At 45.3% G+C, this 21,691-nt stretch overlaps 1 protein-coding gene across 2 annotated transcripts in view; it reads right to left on the bottom strand.

The window, feature by feature from the left end:
• The window catches only part of PXYLP1 (2-phosphoxylose phosphatase 1), a 40,969-nt gene that overhangs the window by 3,676 nt on the left and 15,602 nt on the right, over window positions 1-21,691 (bottom strand). For both annotated transcript variants that reach the window (XM_008586673.1, XM_008586680.1), the window contains exons 2-4: window positions 11,289-11,447; window positions 10,252-10,378; window positions 2,022-2,161 (exon numbers count right to left, since the gene is read on the bottom strand). In XM_008586673.1, coding sequence (XP_008584895.1) covers window positions 2,022-2,161; window positions 10,252-10,378; window positions 11,289-11,447 — 426 coding nt within the window. The remainder of the gene's footprint in view (window positions 1-2,021; window positions 2,162-10,251; window positions 10,379-11,288; window positions 11,448-21,691) is intronic.

Raw genomic sequence — 21,691 nt, 5'->3', positions numbered from 1 at the left:
TGGGGGTTTTTTTTTTTTTTTTTTTTTTTTTTTGTCTTTTGTCTTTTTCTGTGTCCGGCAACGGATCGCAACCCTCAGTGTTGCCCCCGCACTGGACCGGGGACCGGCAACGGGATCGCAACCCTTGGTGCCGCTCCCGCGCCTCACTCAGCCAGTGAGTGGGAACCGGTCTGTATGTGGGATCCAAACCCTCAGGCGGGAGCGCCGCCGCGCTTCCCAAGCGGCGCACTTATCCAGTGCGCCACCGGGCCGGCCCAAGGTGGGGCTTTTAAGGGGTGACTGGATCATGAGGACCATGCCCTCACGAATAGATTGATCCATTCATGGAGTAACAGGTTAATGGTTTAGTCCCAGGACGGGCACTGATGGCTTTACAAGGAGAGCAAGTGAGCACATTGACAAGCGCTCTTGCTATTTTCTTGCCATGTGATTGCCTTCGTCACCACGGGACTCTGCAGAGAGTCCCCACCACCAAGAAGAAGGCCCTCACCAGATGTACCCCCTGGACCTTGGACTTCCCAGCCTCCAAAACTGTGAGAAATTTCATTTATTTATAAATTACCCAGTTTCAGGTATTTTGTTATAAGCAACAGAAAACTAATACAAGAAGAAAGGTGTGAACGAATGATTATCTTTAAGTATGTGAGGGTCACCCTACCCCCACCTCTTCTCAGGGAACAGCCTTTGGATCCAGAGGCTGCTCCCCCAACCCCCAATGCTGTCTGCATAGTCAACCTGACCCCTTAGCCAGAGATGATGGACACAAGAACCACAATGAATTCTCCATCTCAAGAATCTGGACTTGCAAGTTCATCTCTGGGTGTGGCCAGGACTGCCACTCTGTTGACAGACACAGCAAAAAACCATAGAGAGAGGCAGGCACAAGGCAGCTTTTTTATTCCTGGTTCCAGTCTCTGGAGGACTGGTCACATTCTTGACCTTGGAGTCTGTGAATCACCCTTGAATCCTTATAATGAATTTCCCTTTTTCACTTGAGCTGGTTTCTGTTACTGGTAACTAGAGAGTCTACCCAGTGGTTCTCAGCAAGAGCAGTATTGCCCTCAGGAGGGGCTTGGGGGTTGGGTTATCACAATAACATGGGGAGGGGTGTTCTTGGCACCTAGTGGGTGAGGGCTAGGGGCTAGACAATCACCACAAGGGACAACTATTCTCTCTCCTGCATGACTTTGGAATGTACCACAAGACCTTCCCACATGTGAAAAACTTGTTTGAATACTATAGCCTATAGAACTTAACTCTGCTTTTTTGTGTCTATAAACACAAAACCATTTTTGCATAATGTTAACATCCACTGAATTTCCCAGAATGCAATATAAATTAAGGTACATCTCTACTTTGTTTTGATCAGAACTTGTCAGAAAAACCATGTCCTGACATGTGGTATTACAGTCAGCAGTACAACATTCCTCGGTCATCAGCATCTGTAGCTGTTGTAGTCACCAATCCACACTTAGGTACAAGCATTTGATTACCTCATTCTATTTTCTTTCTGTTTTTTCTCTTAAGTTACAAACTTTATTTTTACAGCAGTTTTGGGTTTACAGAGAAATTGAGCAGAAAGTTATTTTCTGGTGTAGCTGTATATCGAGATATACAGAATTATATAATAAATTAGTTTCCTTTTATTTTACTTAGGGCCCCTGATACAACTTTTCTAAAATTAAATATATAAAAAGCTTACATTGTATTTAAATTTCACTTCAGGATAGTTGAGGAAGATTGCAAAATACTTGTTAATAAAAGGAGTGTTGGATCTGGTAGGACAAGAACCCCTGTTCTAAACTAACACAGAGCCCAGGCGTGTGGGATTAACTGCCCCAAAGGCTTTCACAACTCCTTATCCAAGGCTAGTCCTCCAGAGCCTGCACCTTGCCCCACTCTGTCACCTAATATGAGTTGCCAGTCCTTATTTACCCCTGCACGCCCCACAGTGCCTTACCCAGGAGTATTCACTCCCAGTGTATGCAAATGGATTATTGAGGGAATGCTGTCACACATACCTGTCTGCGTGAGCTCTCCCATCTCACACAGTTGGTGATTGGGGTAAAGAGGCAGGGAATTTAAGGGGCTTTCAAAAGAGGCTCCAGATCCTTTTGACATGTGACTAATGAAAGCTTCCAGTTTGGGGTGATATGGTTTCCTAAAAAGACAATACAGAGAATTAGTGGTCATAAAGCTCCAGAACAGTCCAGACAGTTTCCAACTTCAGCAAGCAAAACCCCAAGTGTGTCATGGCCTTTTCACCCACAAAATAGGTACTGGCTCAATCATTTTAAAATTACAATGTCATTATTACCTGACCACTGACAGCTACACATAAAGGTTAACCTGAGTCCCTAACCTCTGCTGAACCTGGCACTGTGGAATGCAGCTTTGCTCTGTACCATCCTGTCCCTCCACCTGCGTCGCCTCCTTGGCTCCCTCTCTGGAAGGCTGCCAGCACCCACCCAGCAGTCACACTCTAGGCTAGAGCTGTCCTGATTTCTCCCTTCCATGCCCCAACACATGCCACCACCCCCTCCCAGCCCCCCGCATCCTGCGGATCCTTTCTCCTATGCTTCTCCATCCCTCTCTCCTTTATCCTCACTGCCCCTACCTGGGTTCTGGTCTCAGGCAGCTTATGTCTCCAACCACCTTTCTCTCCCCAACATAACACACCTCATTCTTTCACACTTGCACCACTTTCTACATGCTGTCCCTTCCTCCTAGAAAATCTACCCCAACCTCCACCTAGGTAAACCGTAATCCTTAATTTTTCTTACCTCTGGAAAATCTCCCTTTAGGAAAACTGTAACTGAGTAAGATAACTGAGATCTCTATTCTTCTTTACAGTTCACTGTGCATTTTGCACATACAGTATCTCATTTAATGTGAGGTGGTAATGAACATTGAAAAAACCATGTTTATGAGATCTGTACTGGTAACTGTACTGAGATTATGTACATTCCTGCCATGAAGTACAGGTGATAAGATAAATTTATCTTTCTAGTCACTAATATACAATTTCCCTGAATAATGAAATGACCTCAGTATACACATATTTTCAAATCTGCACAATGAAATGACCCATAAGTGTGCACACACCTTTTCTTTGAATAATGAAATGGCCTATGCATGTACATACGCTTTGCAGCTGAACAGAAATGAACAGATAGAGTAGTTTACAACTAAACTGCGTAAGAATCAGCATGAGAAGAAGTGGCAATAAATTGTTCTAATGGCAAACTCCTGCTGAATGAAAACCTAATTACCTTTGGCAAAGCCTTAAAAATGGCTGCCAAATGGGTTTATTATCTTTCAAAAACACAGAGCTAAAAAAAAATCCATCTTTAAAAAAATGTTTTAAAATTAGAGAACACTAATCCTGACATGCAGTGGTTTAATAAATCACCCTGGATGACTGCAGGGAATTATGTCTTTCCATAAAAACAGGATATGCTATTTTGCCTGAGGCTAAAGCACATAAATGTTTGCAAACTGGGAAATAAAATGTCCAGACTGACAATGAAGCTGCCAATACAAATCCACATAAACAAAGGCTATCTGTCAACATAAACAAAGGCTACATGTCAACAGGAGTCAAATGTTCTGCTCCAGGCCATTATTTCAGTTTAGTGAATTTTGAGGATCTGAGAAAGCTTTGCTGCCAATTTTAGAAACAGAATTTCACGACTGAAAGTAGTCTGCTGAGATGTCCTAGGTTTTTAGGGCACCTGACTGCTTAATGATGCTTTGATACCTAACTGTAGTCATTACAACATTTTTTTTTGGAATGGAAAAATGAAGATTCATGAAAGAAAAATTTCATTACAGAATAGATAACAAATATATGCATCATTTAACAGCACATGGTAGATGCTCCAAAAACATGTGTGAATAAATTCAACTGTGAAGTGTCCCATCTTTAGATGTTTCATGAAAATGCCAAGTGACAAATATGTAGCAACGAATATGGCAAGCTCCCATAGTGTTAATTAAAATATTCACATTTTGATGGAAATATGAAAAATAAAGGCTGTGGTAGATAAGACTATTTGTTGTACTCTAAAATCTATCCTCCTCTTTTTGGGAACTTGGTTAGGTTAGATCCCATTTCTGAGGCCCCAGAGGTTAGGTAGAGCCACGTGACTCAGTATTCACCCATGGAATGGAAGGCTGTGTGCCACTTCTGGGTTTAGGCTTTGAGGTTATGGATGTGCCCCTTCAGTCTCTTCCTCTCCTCTGGCCACTATATTTAGGCATGGCAGCAACCCAGGCTCAACACACAGGCATCCCCAGGGAATGACAGAAGCACCAACCTGGAAGGAACCTGGACCTTGAATGACCAGGCAGAGCCAAATACAGGACCTGGAACATTCACCTCAGACCTTCACACAAGGAAGAGAGAAACTTCTTTGTTATGTAAAGCAATGTATTCTTGAATCTCTTGGTTATAACAGCCTAGCCTGACTGTGATTCATACAGAAATGATAGTGTCGGTGAAGATGACTTTTTCTTCTGGAAAAACTCATATTATTGTGGTCTCATTGGAAATCTTTTATCATATTGAAAACTGAAAGAATCACAAGTATTACCATCTTAAGCCTTCAGGTCATTCACTTCAGAGTTCCCGTTTACATTTTTATATGCACTGTTCACACCTACTTACCCACAAAGCTAAAGACGGAACCCTGAGGCTAATCTGCACGCCCAGGAGAAAATGTACTGTGCTTTAGCTATCTCTGAGTAATAGCAGAACTGAGCTCTGCACAGAAAGCTAAGGCAAGCAGAGAAGAGGCATGCGACCAGTAACACTGGTATCAGAAAACACAGTTCAAAAAGATTACATGGCACTGGAATGAATCCACCCCAAAGAGTTTTAAAATTTAGGCCAATTAAAGAATTTGTTATTTTATATGATTAATAAAATGAAATTCTGAAAAGATAAGCCCAAGGTACTTTCCTCAGTCTTTAGTTTTCTGGGCCTTTCTGCTTCAGCTCTCATAACATCACTGTCCTGACTTCCCTGTTGCAGATTTCTCCTCCCGGAGCCTCTCTTCTCTCTGTGCCTACTGCCGCTTGTTGATATCTCCCAAGACTCTGCTTCTGGCTCTTTCCTCACTCTTTATTCTCCGTCTGTGATACTATTCAAGCCCGCAGCTTCAGCTGCCATCTGCCTGCTGAAGACTCTCAAATAAACCTCTTTTCTCTTGAGCCCCCAAACTATGTGGCCTACTGCCTACTAGAAATTGTCACTTGAATGCTTGATGATAGCTCAGGCGCAACACTGAACTGTACTCATAACTCCCTCCACACCTCCCTTCCTCTCTGCCCTCTATGCCAGGGAGGGCACTACTGCCAGCCAGACGCCCAGTCAGAGGCCTGGGCACCACTCTCTCTCTCTCATACCTCCATCCAACCTGTCACCGAATCCTATTCATCCCACCCTGTAACCTTTGTTAAGATCCACCCCTTCTTTCCGTCTCTGCTGCCACTCCCTGAGTTCCAGCCTCCATCATTTATTCATTCAACAAACACCTATCACCCTCCTCCCATACTCCAGGCACCGTCCTAGGCACTTGGGATACAGCAGCAGTGAACAAAAATAATAAAAATCCCTGCCCTCAGGGAGCTTACCTTCTAGCCTGGGACACAGACAGTATGCAGTGAATAGTGTAAGGGAGGGAGTGAGTGAGTGTGTGCATGTGTGTGTGTGTGTGTGTGTGAAGTAACAGATGCAACGACAAAAAGAAGAGCAGGGTACAGGGTGTGTGGGAGGCGCGGGTGGAGGGAAGAGTGGCTTGTCATTTTCACTGAAGTGTTCTGAGGAGGTCTTATTGAGAAGGTGACATCTGAGCAAAGAGCTGAAGGACGTGAGAGAAGTGGCCATAAAGCTACCTGGGGAAGAGCTTCTGGAGAGAGGAAACGGTTGGTGCAAAGGCCCTGAGGCCGTAGCGTGCCGAGTGCAGGGAGAGCTAGGAGCCGTGTGGCTGAAGCGGAGCGAGGGGGGCAAGGACAGCGACAGGAGGGGGTGGACAGGTGGGGGGCAGGGGAAGAGCATACGGGCCATTTTAAGGATGTGGGCCGGGAGTCTTGAGTGAAGTCTCTCCTCTGGGTCCCTATCCCCATAACAACATAAACACTGCCGCCAGCTTCCGGCCCCTCCTCCACATCATGGCTGTCATCCCTTCACTCCGCAGCTCCCTCGCCACCTTCATGCCTGGAACCCACACTCCCTAGCCAGGCACTCGAAGCATCAGATGACCTAGTCTGACCTAGCCCCCATGCCCCTCTTCACTCCACACTCTAGCCTGTGAAATTAACTCGAGGGCCCCAGCGTGCCAAGCTGTCCGCCACCCTGGCTTGGCACAGGTTGGCCTCACCGCCTAAGGGGCCTTCATCATCAGCTGCTACCTGACATGCTCCTGCACACCCTTTCGGTCCATTTCTCTGGGTGGCCTTCTGTGATCTAGCACCCCATTCCCCCTCCCAACCCCATGCCGAGTTAGGCTGCCCCTCTGCTGGCTCATGTCCCCACATACGGTACCAAACTACTTCCACTTCTCCTTGCTCTTCTTCCCTTTCTTTCTCTAATGCTGCTGCTGCCACCTGTGCCGGCTGCCATTCACTGAGGGCTTACCACGCACCAGGCACCAGGTCTGTCTCTCCAGAGGAGCAGGCTCCCTGAGGGCAGGAATGGCCTTGCTTCTGCAAATCCTTAGATGTCCACCCTTCCCCCATGCCTCCAGCCTAGCTATGCACCGGTCTTATTGCTACTCATCCGTGCCCAGCCCTGCCAGCCCCTGGCCCTTTGCACCTGCTGGTCCCCCCATCTGTAACACTCTTTCCCCAAGTCTGCACAGGGCTGGCTCCTTTCATTTCATTTAGGTGCCCGCTCCTGGGCCACCTCCTGGTACATAAGCCAGGTACATATGACAGTACCTGGCACAAGACAGGGGCATAAAACTAAAATTTGTTGAATAAATGCTGATTGAAAGGAATATTTTTTCTTCCTTGGATTTAGAAAAGGATATTTAATTCATACTTATGAATGTTAAACAGCATTTACTAAACACATTTTATGAATGTCTAATAACCCGAATGCTGGCTAACTGCAGTACTATGAGGGCTGAAATAGCACTTTCACATGAGGCACATGGCATTCATGAAGTGGCAGCTTCCACTACAGTAACTTTGAGAGCCACGTGTTACTGTGGATGGAAATTTGGGGGCACCTGATTTGTACGGACATTCAGCTCTGGCCTGGCTCAGCTCACTGCACCCCTGCCTGCTGGCCCACACGCTCCCTCTCACTGGCCTACACTCACCAGCCTATAGAAAGTCACAAAATTACTACTTTATGAAGCTGAAATAGCACCTGGGAAGACAGCAGGCGCTGCTGGTGACCCAGATGCCACAGTCCCAAGGGAGTTGGTGGCCCAGAGTACGTCCACTTCACTGTGGTTCCTGCTCATGCTTACTCTAAGTATGTGTTTATAAGAACAAGTCAACTTCTATGCTTTTAAAGATGGAACTAATTAAATGATATTAAGTAAATAAACATAAACACTCCACCCTCTTTCCACATAGGATTTAAGATAGCACCTAAAAATATAGAATGTTTAATAAAATAAAACTAGGCAAAGAAAATGAGGGCAGAGGCATCCAGGGCAATTGGTCCCCAGACACTGACCCTCTCAAATGGGAGCCCCAGGAATGGCTCCATCAGAGGGCCTGCCTCTGCTGTGACAGAATGAGGGACCTGGGGCCTGACTTGGCCTCGTGACCACATCTACTGCAAAGAGGGAAAGAGGCCAGGCCCCAGAAGGGCTCCAGGCTGCTGCAGGTAATGATGCGTTAGCACTTACCAGGCTCTTGGTGTCGACCAGAGTAAGTATTTTATTCCATCATCTTATTTAGATTTCACAAGGACGTTATAAAGGAGGCATTATTGTCCCCACATTCCAGAACAGAGCACTGAGGCTCAGAGAGGGAAAGTGATTTGCCCAATGTCAAACAGGCTGCACAGGCCTCAGGGGATTCCATAAATCTATTACAAGACAATGATGGGAGCATGTAACAGGCAATCGGGATCTGTGAATCTCACTGAGGTTCTGAATTTATTCTGCAACCAACCCAGTCCAACAGCTATTCTATGCCAGGCTCTGAGCTGGGCACTGGTGACATAGGGAGAAGACCCGTGAGGAGCCTGTGGTTTGGGAAGGGAAGAGAGAATCATGCCAGGGAAGACGAGCTGCAAAATGCCAGGGTGCACAGGGGAGGCACTGCACTCTGCCAGGTGGCCCTGCCCAGGGGGCCCCTTCTCTGGGAACAGACAGTATGGCCCTCAGTGGCCTCAAGGTGCCCAGGGACCTTCTGGCAATAGCTGACTGGTTTGGGAGCAGACACCTGGTCTGAACTGAGTCAATCAAATTCTCACTTCTGTGAATTTGAAGACCAGCTAGAGAAGGGAGCAGATTTTGGGAGCTGCTAGGGCTGGAGCATGTTACTGTCCACAGAGTCCTTGAGGCTGCCCTGGGTCTGGCCATCTCAGAGGCCTAGGGGTCCACCTCTCCCTGGCCTGTTCAAAGGGCTGATATCTAGCCAGTGAGCAATGGCAGGACTGTACCAGTTGTTAACATTTTGAAACCCCACTATGCCTGGTGGAAAAACACATCCCTAGGATCCAGAAACTAAAGGGTTAATGCCCAACACAACAAGTGGCCTCCACCTTGCCCCAGCCCTGAGGCTAGTAGAGGGCTGGTTATTCAATATTTAGACTCTTCTCCCTGCTTGTTCTGAGACCCTTTCTGTACATCCCCCTTTCAGTGTGGGTTAGGCAACATTGATGCCTGCTACAACCAGACGACCCATCCTAACATATCAGGGAAGCTTCCTAGAGGAGGGGGGCATGTCAAGGAGCCTCAAAGAAGCTTAGGAGAGGGCCAAGCAGGGATGGTGGGGGCTGGCAGGAGTGCAGCATTGTGGGGCAGAGGGTCTCAGTAGAAAGAAAGGCTGGCGTGGTCTCAGCCAGGAGGAGAAGAGCCAGTGTCTGCATTGCCCTCTGACATGGGCTGGACCCGACCTGCGGTGGTTTCCAACCCATCAGACACTAGGATGTGCATCCAGGCCTGCTGGATACAGGAAAGAAGACACAGCACCCAGGCTGCCTGCACTGTGACCTCCAGCATGAAGTAGAAACATGTATAAAAGCCTATATGGTATTTCATGATGTTTTTACATAAAATGGGTCATTTACTCTTCCCTACAATCCTGGATGGTGAGAAGGCTTGAGATGCAAAGAGTTAACCTGACAGCCCAGGCTGTAGTGGGGCAATCCACGGTTCCACCAGGCTGGGCCTGCTGGTGCAGCTGGCACCCCAGAAGCATTCCATTAAAGTAACATCTTCCCTGCTGAGCACTTCCCTCTGTCTCCTGACCTCGTTCGGTAAACTCTGCTAGGGATGTTACGTGCCCCTAGACACAGGTTCCACCAGGCTGGGCCTGCTGGTGCAGCTGGCACCCCAGAAGCATTCCATTAAAGTAACGTCTTCCCTGCTGAGCACTTCCCTCCGTCTCCTGACCTCGTTCAGTAAACTCTGCTAGGGATGTTACGTGCCCCTAGACACACTGCCGAGGCCTGGCCCATCCTTTTATTCCTAACCATGCCCATGCCATTCCCTCACATGCAATTTCCACTCTCTGTTCAATTATCTTTCATCCTAAGGGCATTCAACCAAGAACAGGCTGTCTCTGCTCCCAAGAAAATTAAAAGGTTGAAATAATGTCTTACATTTGTATGGCTTTGCGATTGCTAATGAGCATTCCCCTGTCTTACCTCACTGATTCTTTACCCCAGTCCTGCACAGTGATGATCATCATCCCCATTTTAGAGACAGGAGGCTGAGGCTCAGAGAGACTAAGTGACTTGCAGGCTGCCCTGAATGGAACAGTTGAGCTGTGCTGAAGGATTCTAATCCAGTGCTCTCTGCACTGCACTGTGTCCAAGCTTTTTCTCAAACTGAGGAACAGCAGGGTGAGAGAGCGGGCCTCAGCCTGACCTGGGCTCAAACCCTGCCTCTGTGGGCCTCAGTCTCTCTACTGTACAATGGCATTACCACGCAGGACTGCTCTGAAGATCTGACAAACAGTATGTGCTCAGCAGGTGTAGGTCACTCCCCTGTCCTGTAATTCTCTCTGTGCAGGAGATAACAGATTCTTGAAAAGACTTTCAGAGAAGGTGCAATTTACCTGTTGGCCACCAGAGTGCAGTCAATTTCTGGTCGCTTTGTTTTGGGAATGGCATACAGCGGGTACCTGTCCCCATGGCGAATGAACACATGCACTGAGACCAGCTTAAAATGATGCGGGGCATGACCTGTGAGACAGAAGCACATCACCCGTCATTACAATAGGTGTCAATCATTTAGGAGGGGGAAGGGAGGTGGGGGTTGACCTCACACCTGTGCTGGGAATTAGAGGGGGAGGTTGCAGAACCACTGTCCAGGGGACCTGGCTGTGGGAAAGGCCACTGTGCTGGGTGGGAACTGCTGAACAGCCTTATGAGGCAGGACAGAGGATCGTGAGAGGTCTGGGTATGTCCCAGGCTTCCAGGGAATAATAGGGAGTCTCTGGGTTGTGGCTGGGGCTGCAAGACAGTGAAATGTGGGCATGACTACTAATGCAGCCTCACTCATGAACAGACAGAGACAGGCCCACAGAAATACTGGAAACAAGGACTTCTGCTCTAAATCTTCCATGAAACAAGGCAGGGCACAAAGAGATACACAAATGTTCAATGCCATCCTCTGGTACACTACCAGAAAAGCAAAATTTGATGTAGAAATTGTATTTTCCCATGCCTTTATGGCAAGACACCAGCAGGGAAGGCATCCTATGGACATTCCAAGTCCCGAGAGTCTACCCTGAAAAGCAGAGTAGCTGAAGGCACTACCGAGCCCCGCTGAGGCCACCCCTCCCTCTTGCTGGTGTCTCACTAAAGATCATGCTCATGGCAAACACTCATGGAGGGTGGATCACAGGCCACCCGCTGCTCAAAGTGGGCATTTAATCCTCCCAGCATCCCTTGCGTAGGTGCTGCCAGCTACTCCCACTTTGGAAATGAAGATGCTAAGACCCAGGAACTCATGCAAGGGCACAGCCTAGTGGCATCTGTGGGGCTTGAGCCCAGGCTGTTCCACTCCTCACTGCTGTGTTATGCTGCTTGAAGAGCTGGGCCCAGAGGGGAGTCAGTGTGGGTGCCAAGCTGGGAGGCCCGGCAGACCTACCTTCCATGCTGCGCTCGCCCACACTTGGGATGTTACAGTACAAGAGAGCTTCATAAACAGGATCTGTCACAGGGGGATCTGTTGCTGGGTCAGGCATGATCCTCTTTCGACTCTTGCTGCTCAGTCCATTCTTGGCTGCTGACACCGGGATCAGGTGGACTGCAGGAAAAGCAACGCAGGTCAGGAAGCATGGTCACTGAGGTGCCAGGCCAGCTGCGGGGGCCCAAAGTGGGCTGCACTTCCATTTGATTAACTCTCATCTCCCTCGGAATTGGGGCAGACGTTAGTGTAGTACCCTCTCCTGGCCAGTAATTATCTATGCAACACCTGCGGGGCATCCCAGAGAAAGGGGCCTCACTCAGGGTGGTGAAGGGAAGAACTTTTACTCTAACTCCTTACAATCTGATTACCTCGTCCTAATGCCCTTGTAATTCCAGTAACAATAACAGGGAGGAAGATCATCATCTACTGAGAACCTGCTAAGTGCCAGACATGAGTGTCGGACACGCCTCATTTAACATCATCTGCTTTGTGCTTTGTGGCCCCCAGAGCCCGATCACAGCCATTGCTCATCAATCCTCATGAGATCACTTTACGGAAGAGAGCCGAGGACCAAGGCACAGTGGTGGATGGCAGCCCGGCTCATGCTCACTCATCTGACTCCAGCACCCCCTTGACTCTGACCCCACCTCCACCTTCTGGGTGTCATGTGTGGGTCCTGCAATCTGTTGTGTTTGTCCATCTAGTACCCCTCTTTCTGTTAAGTGTGGTCTGGTTGAACTGTCAATCACAGTGTCTCTGTCCTTGGCAGGGTGGACATGTGACCAAAGTCAATAAGGACAGTGATGGGGCAACAGGACTCCTTTTCCTTGAGGGAGGTGATATACAGACACTAGAAGAGGGCTTCTTTCTCCTGGATGCTGATCTGTAAGAAAGGGAACTCGGGGATGCCCCAGCCATCTGCTGCTCCATAGACAGCCTCTGTCTCAGTGGTCCCCAATCTTTCCATACTTGAGGAAACTCTTTGTAGCATCGCAGATTTTCTAGAACTCTCTATGAGGGCTTCTTTCTCCTGGATGCTGATCTGTAAGAAAGGGAACTCGGGGATGCCCCAGCCATAGACAGCTGCTGCTCCATAGACAGCCTCTGTCTCAGTGGTCCCCAATCTTTCCATACTTGAGGAAACTCTTTGTAGCATCGCAGACTTTCTAGAACTCTCTACACCCTCTCCTGGCCAGTAATTATCTATGCAACACCTGCAGGGCATCCCAGAGAAAGGGGCCTCACTCAGGGTGGTGAAGGGAAGAACTTTTACTCTAACTCCTTACAATCTGATTACCTCGTCCTAATGCCCTTGTAATTCCAGTAACAATAACAGGGAGGAAGATCATCATCTACTGAGAACCTGCTAAGTGCCAGACATGAGTGTCGGACACGCCTCATTTAACATCATCTGCTTTGTGCTTTGTGGCCCCCAGAGCCCGATCACAGCCATTGCTCATCAATCCTCATGAGATCACTTTACGGAAGAGAGCCGAGGACCAAGGCACAGTGGTGGATGGCAGCCCGGCTCATGCTCACTCATCTGACTCCAGCACCCCCTTGACTCTGACCCCACCTCCACCTTCTGGGTGTCATGTGTGGGTCCTGCAATCTGTTGTGTTTGTCCATCTAGTACCCCTCTTTCTGTTAAGTGTGGTCTGGTTGAACTGTCAATCACAGTGTCTCTGTCCTTGGCAGGGTGGACATGTGACCAAAGTCAATAAGGACAGTGATGGGGCAACAGGACTCCTTTTCCTTGAGGGAGGTGATATACAGACACTAGAAGAGGGCTTCTTTCTCCTGGATGCTGATCTGTAAGAAAGGGAACTCGGGGATGCCCCAGCCATAGACAGCTGCTGCTCCATAGACAGCCTCTGTCTCAGTGGTCCCCAATCTTTCCATACTTGAGGAAACTCTTTGTAGCATCGCAGATTTTCTAGAACTCTCTATACAATAATAGTTGTACTTTCAGCATCTACCCATTGAGGGAAATAAATGGAAATAAGAGTGTCCATGGCTCTACTTAACTTCTAAAAGGTTTAGTAATCACTGTAATATATATAAATGCATATAAACAATAGCTAAAACAGAGACCAGCCACCAGACTAAATCAATTTAAATTCCCTAATTTCTTCTCTAAATTCTTCTACATACGTATTTAAAACTTCCCTTCAGTAAACAGATGCCATAAACAAAGATAAAAAAACAAGCAATACACTGAGAGAAAAATATCTGCAACATACATAACAAATGATTAATATCCAAAGTACATAGTATCCAAAGTAACCCCCATTCCTCCCAGTACCCAGCCTCACCAGCTGACTGAGTTGTGTGTGCCCTCCCACAGAGAAGATCCAGAACAACTAACAGATGGCTAAATACTGACAGGAGCATTGGTGGGAGTGCAGAACTACAGCAGGGGACTGGTGAGATCACTGTGGGGCACAAAAGCCCCTGCAACTGAAAAACCATTAAAGGATATGAACAGGCTAACTACAGAAAAATAAATACCAGTGGCCAATTAATGTATGAAAAGATGCTCAAGTTTATTGAGATTTAAAGAAATACAAAATTAAACAATAAAGGGATATGATTTTTCCACTATCAGACAGGAAAATCGTGTTTTAATTCTCATATCTAATATTGGTAAGGGTTTGAGAAATCTGACACTTCTATATACTGCAGGTGAGAATTTGGAACAACCTTTTGGACGAAGTGTTTGGCAGTAGCCATCGAAAATGTCATATGTGCATTATCTCTCATCCCATTATTTTATGCCTTGGGATCTAGTCAATAAAGATACCAGTTCCCATGCACAAAGATGTATGGCCTAAGTGATTCACTGCAGTGCTGTCTGTAATAACAAAAGAAGGAAATAACCTGAATATTCATCATGGGCAGAGCAGAATGTTACATCCATACTGTGGAATATTCTACATCCGTTAAAAAGAATGGAAAAGAATCAAAGATAAATTAAGTGAAGTGAATAAACCAAATCACTAGATATTGATATCCTTTTTGCGTATAGAAAAAAACCCATGAGATTTACTACAGGAGGGCAGGGCAAGATGGTGGACCAGTGGTGCCCAGGGTGCATTCCTCCCACAGAGAAGGACGAGAACAACTAACAGATGGCTAAATACTGACAGGAGCATTGGTGGGAGAGTGTAGGAGTACAGCAGGAGACTGGTGAGATCACTGTGGGGCACAAAAGCCCAGAATGGTAACATAGAGAAGACAGAGAGGCACATGGCCTCAGCGGTCACATCTCTGACACCAGGAACATCACGGAAAGAATTTTCTCTTGTGGTGAAAAGGCAGGCAGAGGACCCATACCGACCCCCATCCTCACCACAGAGGCCTGCAGATCTTTGGCAGAACAAGCCCAGAGCCAAGTGTGGGGAACAGCCTAGAGAACACACAAGACCTTGCTCTAAAACACTAGCATACACTGTGCACTCTCCACACCCCACCCTCAGGACCCAAGCTGATGCAGGATGGTGCCATCTTGAAACTGGAGCCATACCAGCCTTAAGGCTCTGCCTACCACTCAGTGCACTTATAGGAGAGGCTATGATGCCCTGATCCCAGGAGCTTGAAGCCTGGGCTCACAGTGGCTATGACTCTAGTTCTACAGTCTGGAAAGCAACCCTAGTCCTGCTGAACTGACACAGCCAACAACCCCAGCCAGGGATCAGATTGGTAGACCCTCCTCAAGTGGACCACCCCCCATTCCTCCCAATACCCAGCCTCACCAGCTGACTGAGTTGTGTGTGCCTGAGCCCCCAACCCAGAAAAACAGCACACAGGCCCCTATCTTAATGAATACGACCTCAGGCCAGTGGAAATAAAGTGCTTCTGCTACAGTCCTGCTTAGTGGCCTTGTCAACAGTCCCAGAAGTGGCTGCACTGGCCTCATCACTGCAGGACTGCGTAGTGGCCCTGCCTACTGCCCAGAAGCAGCTGGACAGGTCACTTCACTGCAGGCCTAGCTAGCAGTCCCATCCACTGCACAAGAAGTGGCTAGATGTGCTCTCTCACTGCAGCGCCCCCCCACAGTGGCCTTGCCCACTTTCTGAGAAGTGGCTCAGCAGCTCTGCCTTTGGCAGTCCAGCTCCTGAACTGCAGGGGAAAGCACAGCCTGGCAGCTGTCACCACTGCCCAGCTCCAGAGCACTGCCACTGCTGCCACTCCTCTTCTCACACAGCAGTCTGTCCCACTTCCTGCTGATGCACTACCTGGGGGCCACCACTTTTACTTCACCCAAATTCAGGTCGTTCTGCATTTTACTAGGTAGGAAGAAAGAGGAGAGGGAGAGAAACAAGGGCCCAGGAGAAGCCTCTTCCTTCAGGAAAGAGGAAAGAGAAACCTGCCCAGGGTTGTCCATTCAAGTTGAGGAGCTTCAGTAATCCCAGTCTACCTATCAGGGTCACAGGACACTAGCTGGGGTGCCAGCAAGTCCACCCAGGTTCACCCACCTCAGCCAAGGAGAGACAAGGCACCCAGGTGCTTCTCCCAAGAACTTGAGATCTTGGGCACAGACTTGAAAACCCAAAATAGTGTCACTCACTTCAGCAAGGAGCCACTGAGTGCTCCAGCACCTGGGACACGGAAGCACTCACAGACAACTCCAATATTAAATATGGTCAAAGTAATGACACAGAGACTACACTACTGCATCTACCCAGAGCCAAAACTAAAACACCCTACCCAATGGTCAATATAAAACACATCTACAGGAGGGTGTCTCTCTCCTCAAAAGCTACTCCAGAGTAACAGAAGAAGCAACTGAACTACCAGATGCCCAGACATCAGTGTAGGGATACTGGAAATGCAAAAGCAAAAAAACCAAGAAAATTTGACACACCTAGAGTAAAACAATAATTCTTTAGTACCAGGACCCAAACAGCAGGAACTTTTGAAATGTCTGAAAAGGAATTCAGAGCAACAATCTTAAGGAAATTCAAGGATATACAAGAAGACTCAGACAATACAATAAGATGAGAAAAACAATCCAGGTGTGAAGAAGGAATTGTACAAAGAGACAGATACCCTAAAAAAGGATGTAGCAGAACTACTGGAATTGAAGGATTCATTCAACTAAATTAAAAAATTTAACCAAGAGTGTAAGCAACAGGCTAGAGCAAGCAGAGGAAACAATTTCTGATCTCAAAGACAGTCATTTTGAAATAACTCAGGAGGACAAAAAAGAAAACAGGAAAAAAAAATTTAAATGAAGAAAATCTATGAGAGCTATAAGACTACCTTAAACATGCAAGCATCTAAATTATGGGTGTTCTAGAAGGGGAGAAGAAAGGAAAAGGACTGAAAACACAACCAGCCCTACAAGAAATCCTCAAGGGAGTCCTACATTTGGAATCCAAAAAAAAAAAAAACCACCCCAATAAACCCCATCATGAATACACTAGAAAGAATGAAGCCCAGTGATAGAGCAGACATACAAATGAGAAAGAGAAATAAACTAAACCTTATCACTACAAAAAACCAACAAACATCAAAGACAAACAATAAAAGGAACCAACGACATATAAAACAACCATAAAAAAATCAACAACCAGGAGTAGGATGATACCTCTCAATAATAACCCTAAAAGTAAATGAATTGAATTCTCCACTCAAAAGACATAGACTAGCTGAATGGATTAAAAAACTAGACCCAAGTATATGTATATGCTGCCTACGAGAAATTCACCTCACCTGTAAAAGCTTACACAGACTAGTTGTGAATTGATGGAAAAAAGATATACCATGCAAATGAAAAACGAAAATGAACAAGAGTAGCTATTCTGATATTGGATAAAATAGGCTTGAAACAAACAAAAATATAAAAGGAAACAAAGAATGTCATTATATAATAATAAAGGGATATATTAAGCAAGAGGATATACCATTCATAAATATATACACATCCAACATCGGAGTACCAAGATATATAAAGCAAACACTATTAGACCTAAAGAGAAACAGACCCCAATACAATAATAGTTGGGGACCTCAACACTCCTCTCTCAACACTGGAAAGATCATCTAGGCAACAAATCAACAGAGAAACACAGGATTTAAACTACATTTTAGACCAACTGGACTTGGTAGACAACTACAGAATATTTCTTGTAACAACTACAGAATATACATACTTTTCATCAGCACATGGAACATTTCCCAGAATAGACCATGTTAGGTCACAAATCAAGTCTCAACAAATTTTTAAAAACTGAAATCATTTCAAGTGTCTTTTCAGACCACAATGGATTAAAACTAGAAATCAATAATAAGCAAAACTTTGGAAACTATATAAACACATGAAAATTAAACGACATGCTTTCTTCTTTGACCTTTGGGTCAAAAAAGAAATTAAACAGGAAATCATGGAGAAGGGGACAGGACCCCCCTCCCACAACCAGGCACAATACGCTAGCACCTCAGGGCCTGCCCAGGGACCTGGGGTATGGAGCTGGGGACCAGACCTCCCCCCACAACCAGGCACACCTTGCCAGTGCCTTGGGGCCCACCCGGGGACCTGGGGCACAGAGAAGGGGACCGGACCCCCTTCCACAACTAGGCACACCATGCCAGCACTTCAGGACCCACTCGGTGACCCAGGGCATGGAGCTGGGGATTGGACACTCTCCACAACCAGGCACACTGCCAGCACCAAGGAGCAAGCCAAAAACATCTCCTCCATGTGGGTGGCCCACCACAGCTACCATGATAACCATGGCTGCCACAAAGGTGGCTAGATGCTTCAACCACTACGCAGATGGTCCTCCAGCCACTGGAGTGCATTGACACAAGGAGAGTCACCAACAGAGATAAAGAAAGGAGGAGGATGTCTCTCTCCACAGAGCCCATTTCAGAGTGACAAAAGAGGCATCTGTTCTATGACAGTATTGGGGGACCTGATCATGCCTCTCAGCATTTGACAGATCTTTTGGGCAGCAAATTAACAGAGTAACCATTATTCTTTCAGAGGGAGAGAAGAAATCTAGGGTGATGGGGGGGAGGGAAAGGGAGATGGGGAGGGATTGGACAAGCGCTATAAAGAATAATTACGATTTGTAACAATATATATGCTAGTAATATTTGATCAACATATCTCAATGTTGAACCCCCAAAATGCATATAATCAATTTTGATTGAATAAATAAATTAAAAATAAAAAAATAAAAATTTAAAAAAACAATAAAACTTTTATGAAAAAAAAAATTCTTGAAACTAATGAAAATGAAGACACATCATACCCAAACCTGTGGATACTGCAAAAGCAGTACTAAGAGGGAAGTTTATGGCAATAAATGCTTACATCAAAAGAAAAGAAAGACTTCAAAGGATGGTCTTTTGAGAAGATAAAGAAAATGACAAACTATTAGCTAGACTAACTAAAAAAAATAAGAAAGAAGACCCAAATAACAAAAATCAGAAATGAAAAATACAAAGTATCATTAGAGACTATTATGAACAACTATATGCCAACAAATTTGAAAACCTCAAGGAAACAGATAAATTTCTGGACACATACAAAACTACCAAGACTGAACCAAGAAGAAATAGAAAACCTAACAGACCAATAACATGTAACATGATTGAGGAAGTAATCAGCAGTCTCCCGACAAAGAAAATAACAATGCTATTTCCATTATGCACACTGCCTTCTAGATGTTTCCACTGATGTTAAATGCTCCAAAACCACTGTTATCTCCCTACTCAAACAGCAACAAATAAAACCATGACCCTTTCATGGTGGAACACATGAAACAGGACAGTCCCTGTGCCGATTCTCTACAGGGGGTGTTCCCTCTGCTTTCCTTTCTTTTTAATTACTTGTCATTCCCAAGATCTTTGGAGATCAAGGACATAAACAATCTAAGATTAAGAACACTCCAGGTAAATGCAAATCAAAACCACTTTGAGATATATTATCTCACCTCAGTTAGACTGGCTTTGGTCAAAAAGGCAGAAAATAACAAATGCTGGTGAGGATGCAGAGAAAGGGGAACCCTCCTACACAATGGTGGGACTGTAAATTAGCATAGCCACTATGGAAAACTGTATGCAGGTTTCTCAAACAACTACCGATAGGACTAACATAAGATCCAACAATCCCACTAGAGTATATACCCAAAGGAATGGAAATCATCATGTGGAAGAGACACCTGCACTCCTATGTTTATTGCAGCTCTATTTACAATAGCCAAGTTATGGAACCAACCTAAATGACCATCGACAGACAACTGGATAAGGAAAATGTAGTATATGTACACAATGTGTTGGGAAAATAGAATAATTTAATAAGGCCCCCTCGCCTCAAGTATGGTTGGGGGTGGTGCAGCACATTCTTTGTAAGCAAATTGTGTGTGGGGGGGGTGGAGTTAGTGCGCATGTGCGGTACTGTGCCTTGACTGGTGTTTTTTACTGCCTCATGAGGCCATGGTCTCCAACCTACAGCTTCCAAGGACCTGTTTGCTGGTTACCTAGCTCATAGACCTGTGTGAGAGGGGTCTGGTAACCCAGCCTGGCATGTGAGGGGTCTGGGGACCCATCCTGGTGTGTGAAGTGTTTCTGACCTTGTCTGGAACGGGCTTGAGGGGTCTGTGAGCTCCAGACACAGCCCTAGCTCGACAATTGGCCCAGTTGGCAGGATTACAGGCAGGTAAAAGAGCTCGACACAATGGAATACTACTCAGCCATAAGAAAGAATGAAATTCTGCCATTTGCAGCAACATGGATGAGCTCAGTGAAAATTATGTTAAGTGAAATAAGTCAGACAAGGAAAGAGAAATACCACATGGCCTGACTCATAAGTGGGAGCTAAAAAACAAACAAACAAACAAACAAATAAATGAAAAAGAAAGAAGAACAATCACTATAATAGGTTGATCTTTCAGAAGGAGAGAATAGAACTGTGGTTACAAGAGGTGGGAAAGACAGAGGGGGTGGGGGGTGTGGCAAGAAATTGGTTAATGGACACAAAGAATACTGTAATGATAAAAATGCTAACTATCCTGATTTGATCATCACATATTGTACACAGGTATTTATATTCAACTCTGTACCCCACAAACATGTATAATCAATTATGCTTCAATTTAAAAAAAAGAAGATTTACTATAAAGTGATAGTAATCAACAGAGTGGGGAATTGGCTTAAGGGGAGTCATGCAGACTGACAGAATACAAAGTCTAGGAATGCGCATACATACTGAATTATCTTGGCACTTTTGTAGAAAGTCAATCAACCGTTTACAAGGGTACTTCAAAAAGTTTATGGAAAGATTTGTATTATCATTTAATTCTATTTTTCCAAAAACTTTTTGAAGTACCCTTGTATACGGTTGATTGACTTTCTACAAAAGTACCAAGATAATTCAGTCAGAGAAAGGCGAGTCATTTCAATGAAAGGTGCTAAACATCACATGGGAACTAGATACCCTTACCTTATGCAAAAAATAACTTGAGATGGATTGCAGAATATTTACAACTTTATTCATAACAGTCCAAAACTGGAAACAACCCAAACCACAAGTGAATGGGTGAAGAAATTGTTGTATATCCAAGCAATGGAATATCACTCAGCAAAAATCAGAATAAACTATTGATGTAAGAATGTGGGATGAATCTCAAAAGCCTTATGCTGTGCAAAAGAAGCCAGACACAAAAGAGGACATACTGTATAATTCTATTTATGTGAAGCTCTAGAAAAGCAAAGCTAATTTGCTCTAACAGAGAACAGCTCACTGTGGGTCTGGGTCTGGGGCCTACTGGGGTGGCTGAAGGTGCTAACTCCAAAGGGACATGAAAGAAATGTCCTTTATCTGGATTGTGATGATGGTCACAAAAGTATACACATTTGTCAAAACTCTTCAAACTGTACATTTTAAATGGGCATGTTTTATTATATGGAAATCATAACTCAATACAGCTGACTTTTTAAAAATTAAAAAAAGAACTATAAATGTATGAATAAACAGGCATTTGTTTATTATGTCAATGTACAGAAAAATGTCTAGAAGAATATCCATCACAATGCAGCAGTGGTTTCCTCTGGGGAATGGGGTATAAATAAGAATTTTTACTTGTTTTTCTGTAAGTGTCTATTTTGTTTTATATATCCACACACATACATATGTATATACATTTATAGTAAGCACATGTTAACATTCTGTATGTATAAAAAATATATTTCTATAATGTCTAGATATACAGAATTTTTTTTACTGTAGACTTATTTCCATTCATTACTTGTGTTACTAAAACAACAATCACAGAGCTACAGAACTGGCCTTTCACCAACTCAAAACCAGCCCTTCAGTTGCTCCTCGAGCCACTTTCTTCCCAGCAGCT

The sequence above is a fragment of the Galeopterus variegatus genome, unplaced genomic scaffold (assembly GCF_000696425.1).
Source record: "Galeopterus variegatus unplaced genomic scaffold, G_variegatus-3.0.2 Scaffold111, whole genome shotgun sequence".
NCBI lineage: Eukaryota > Metazoa > Chordata > Mammalia > Dermoptera > Cynocephalidae > Galeopterus > Galeopterus variegatus.
This window is presented reverse-complemented; position numbering and strand designations above follow the sequence as displayed.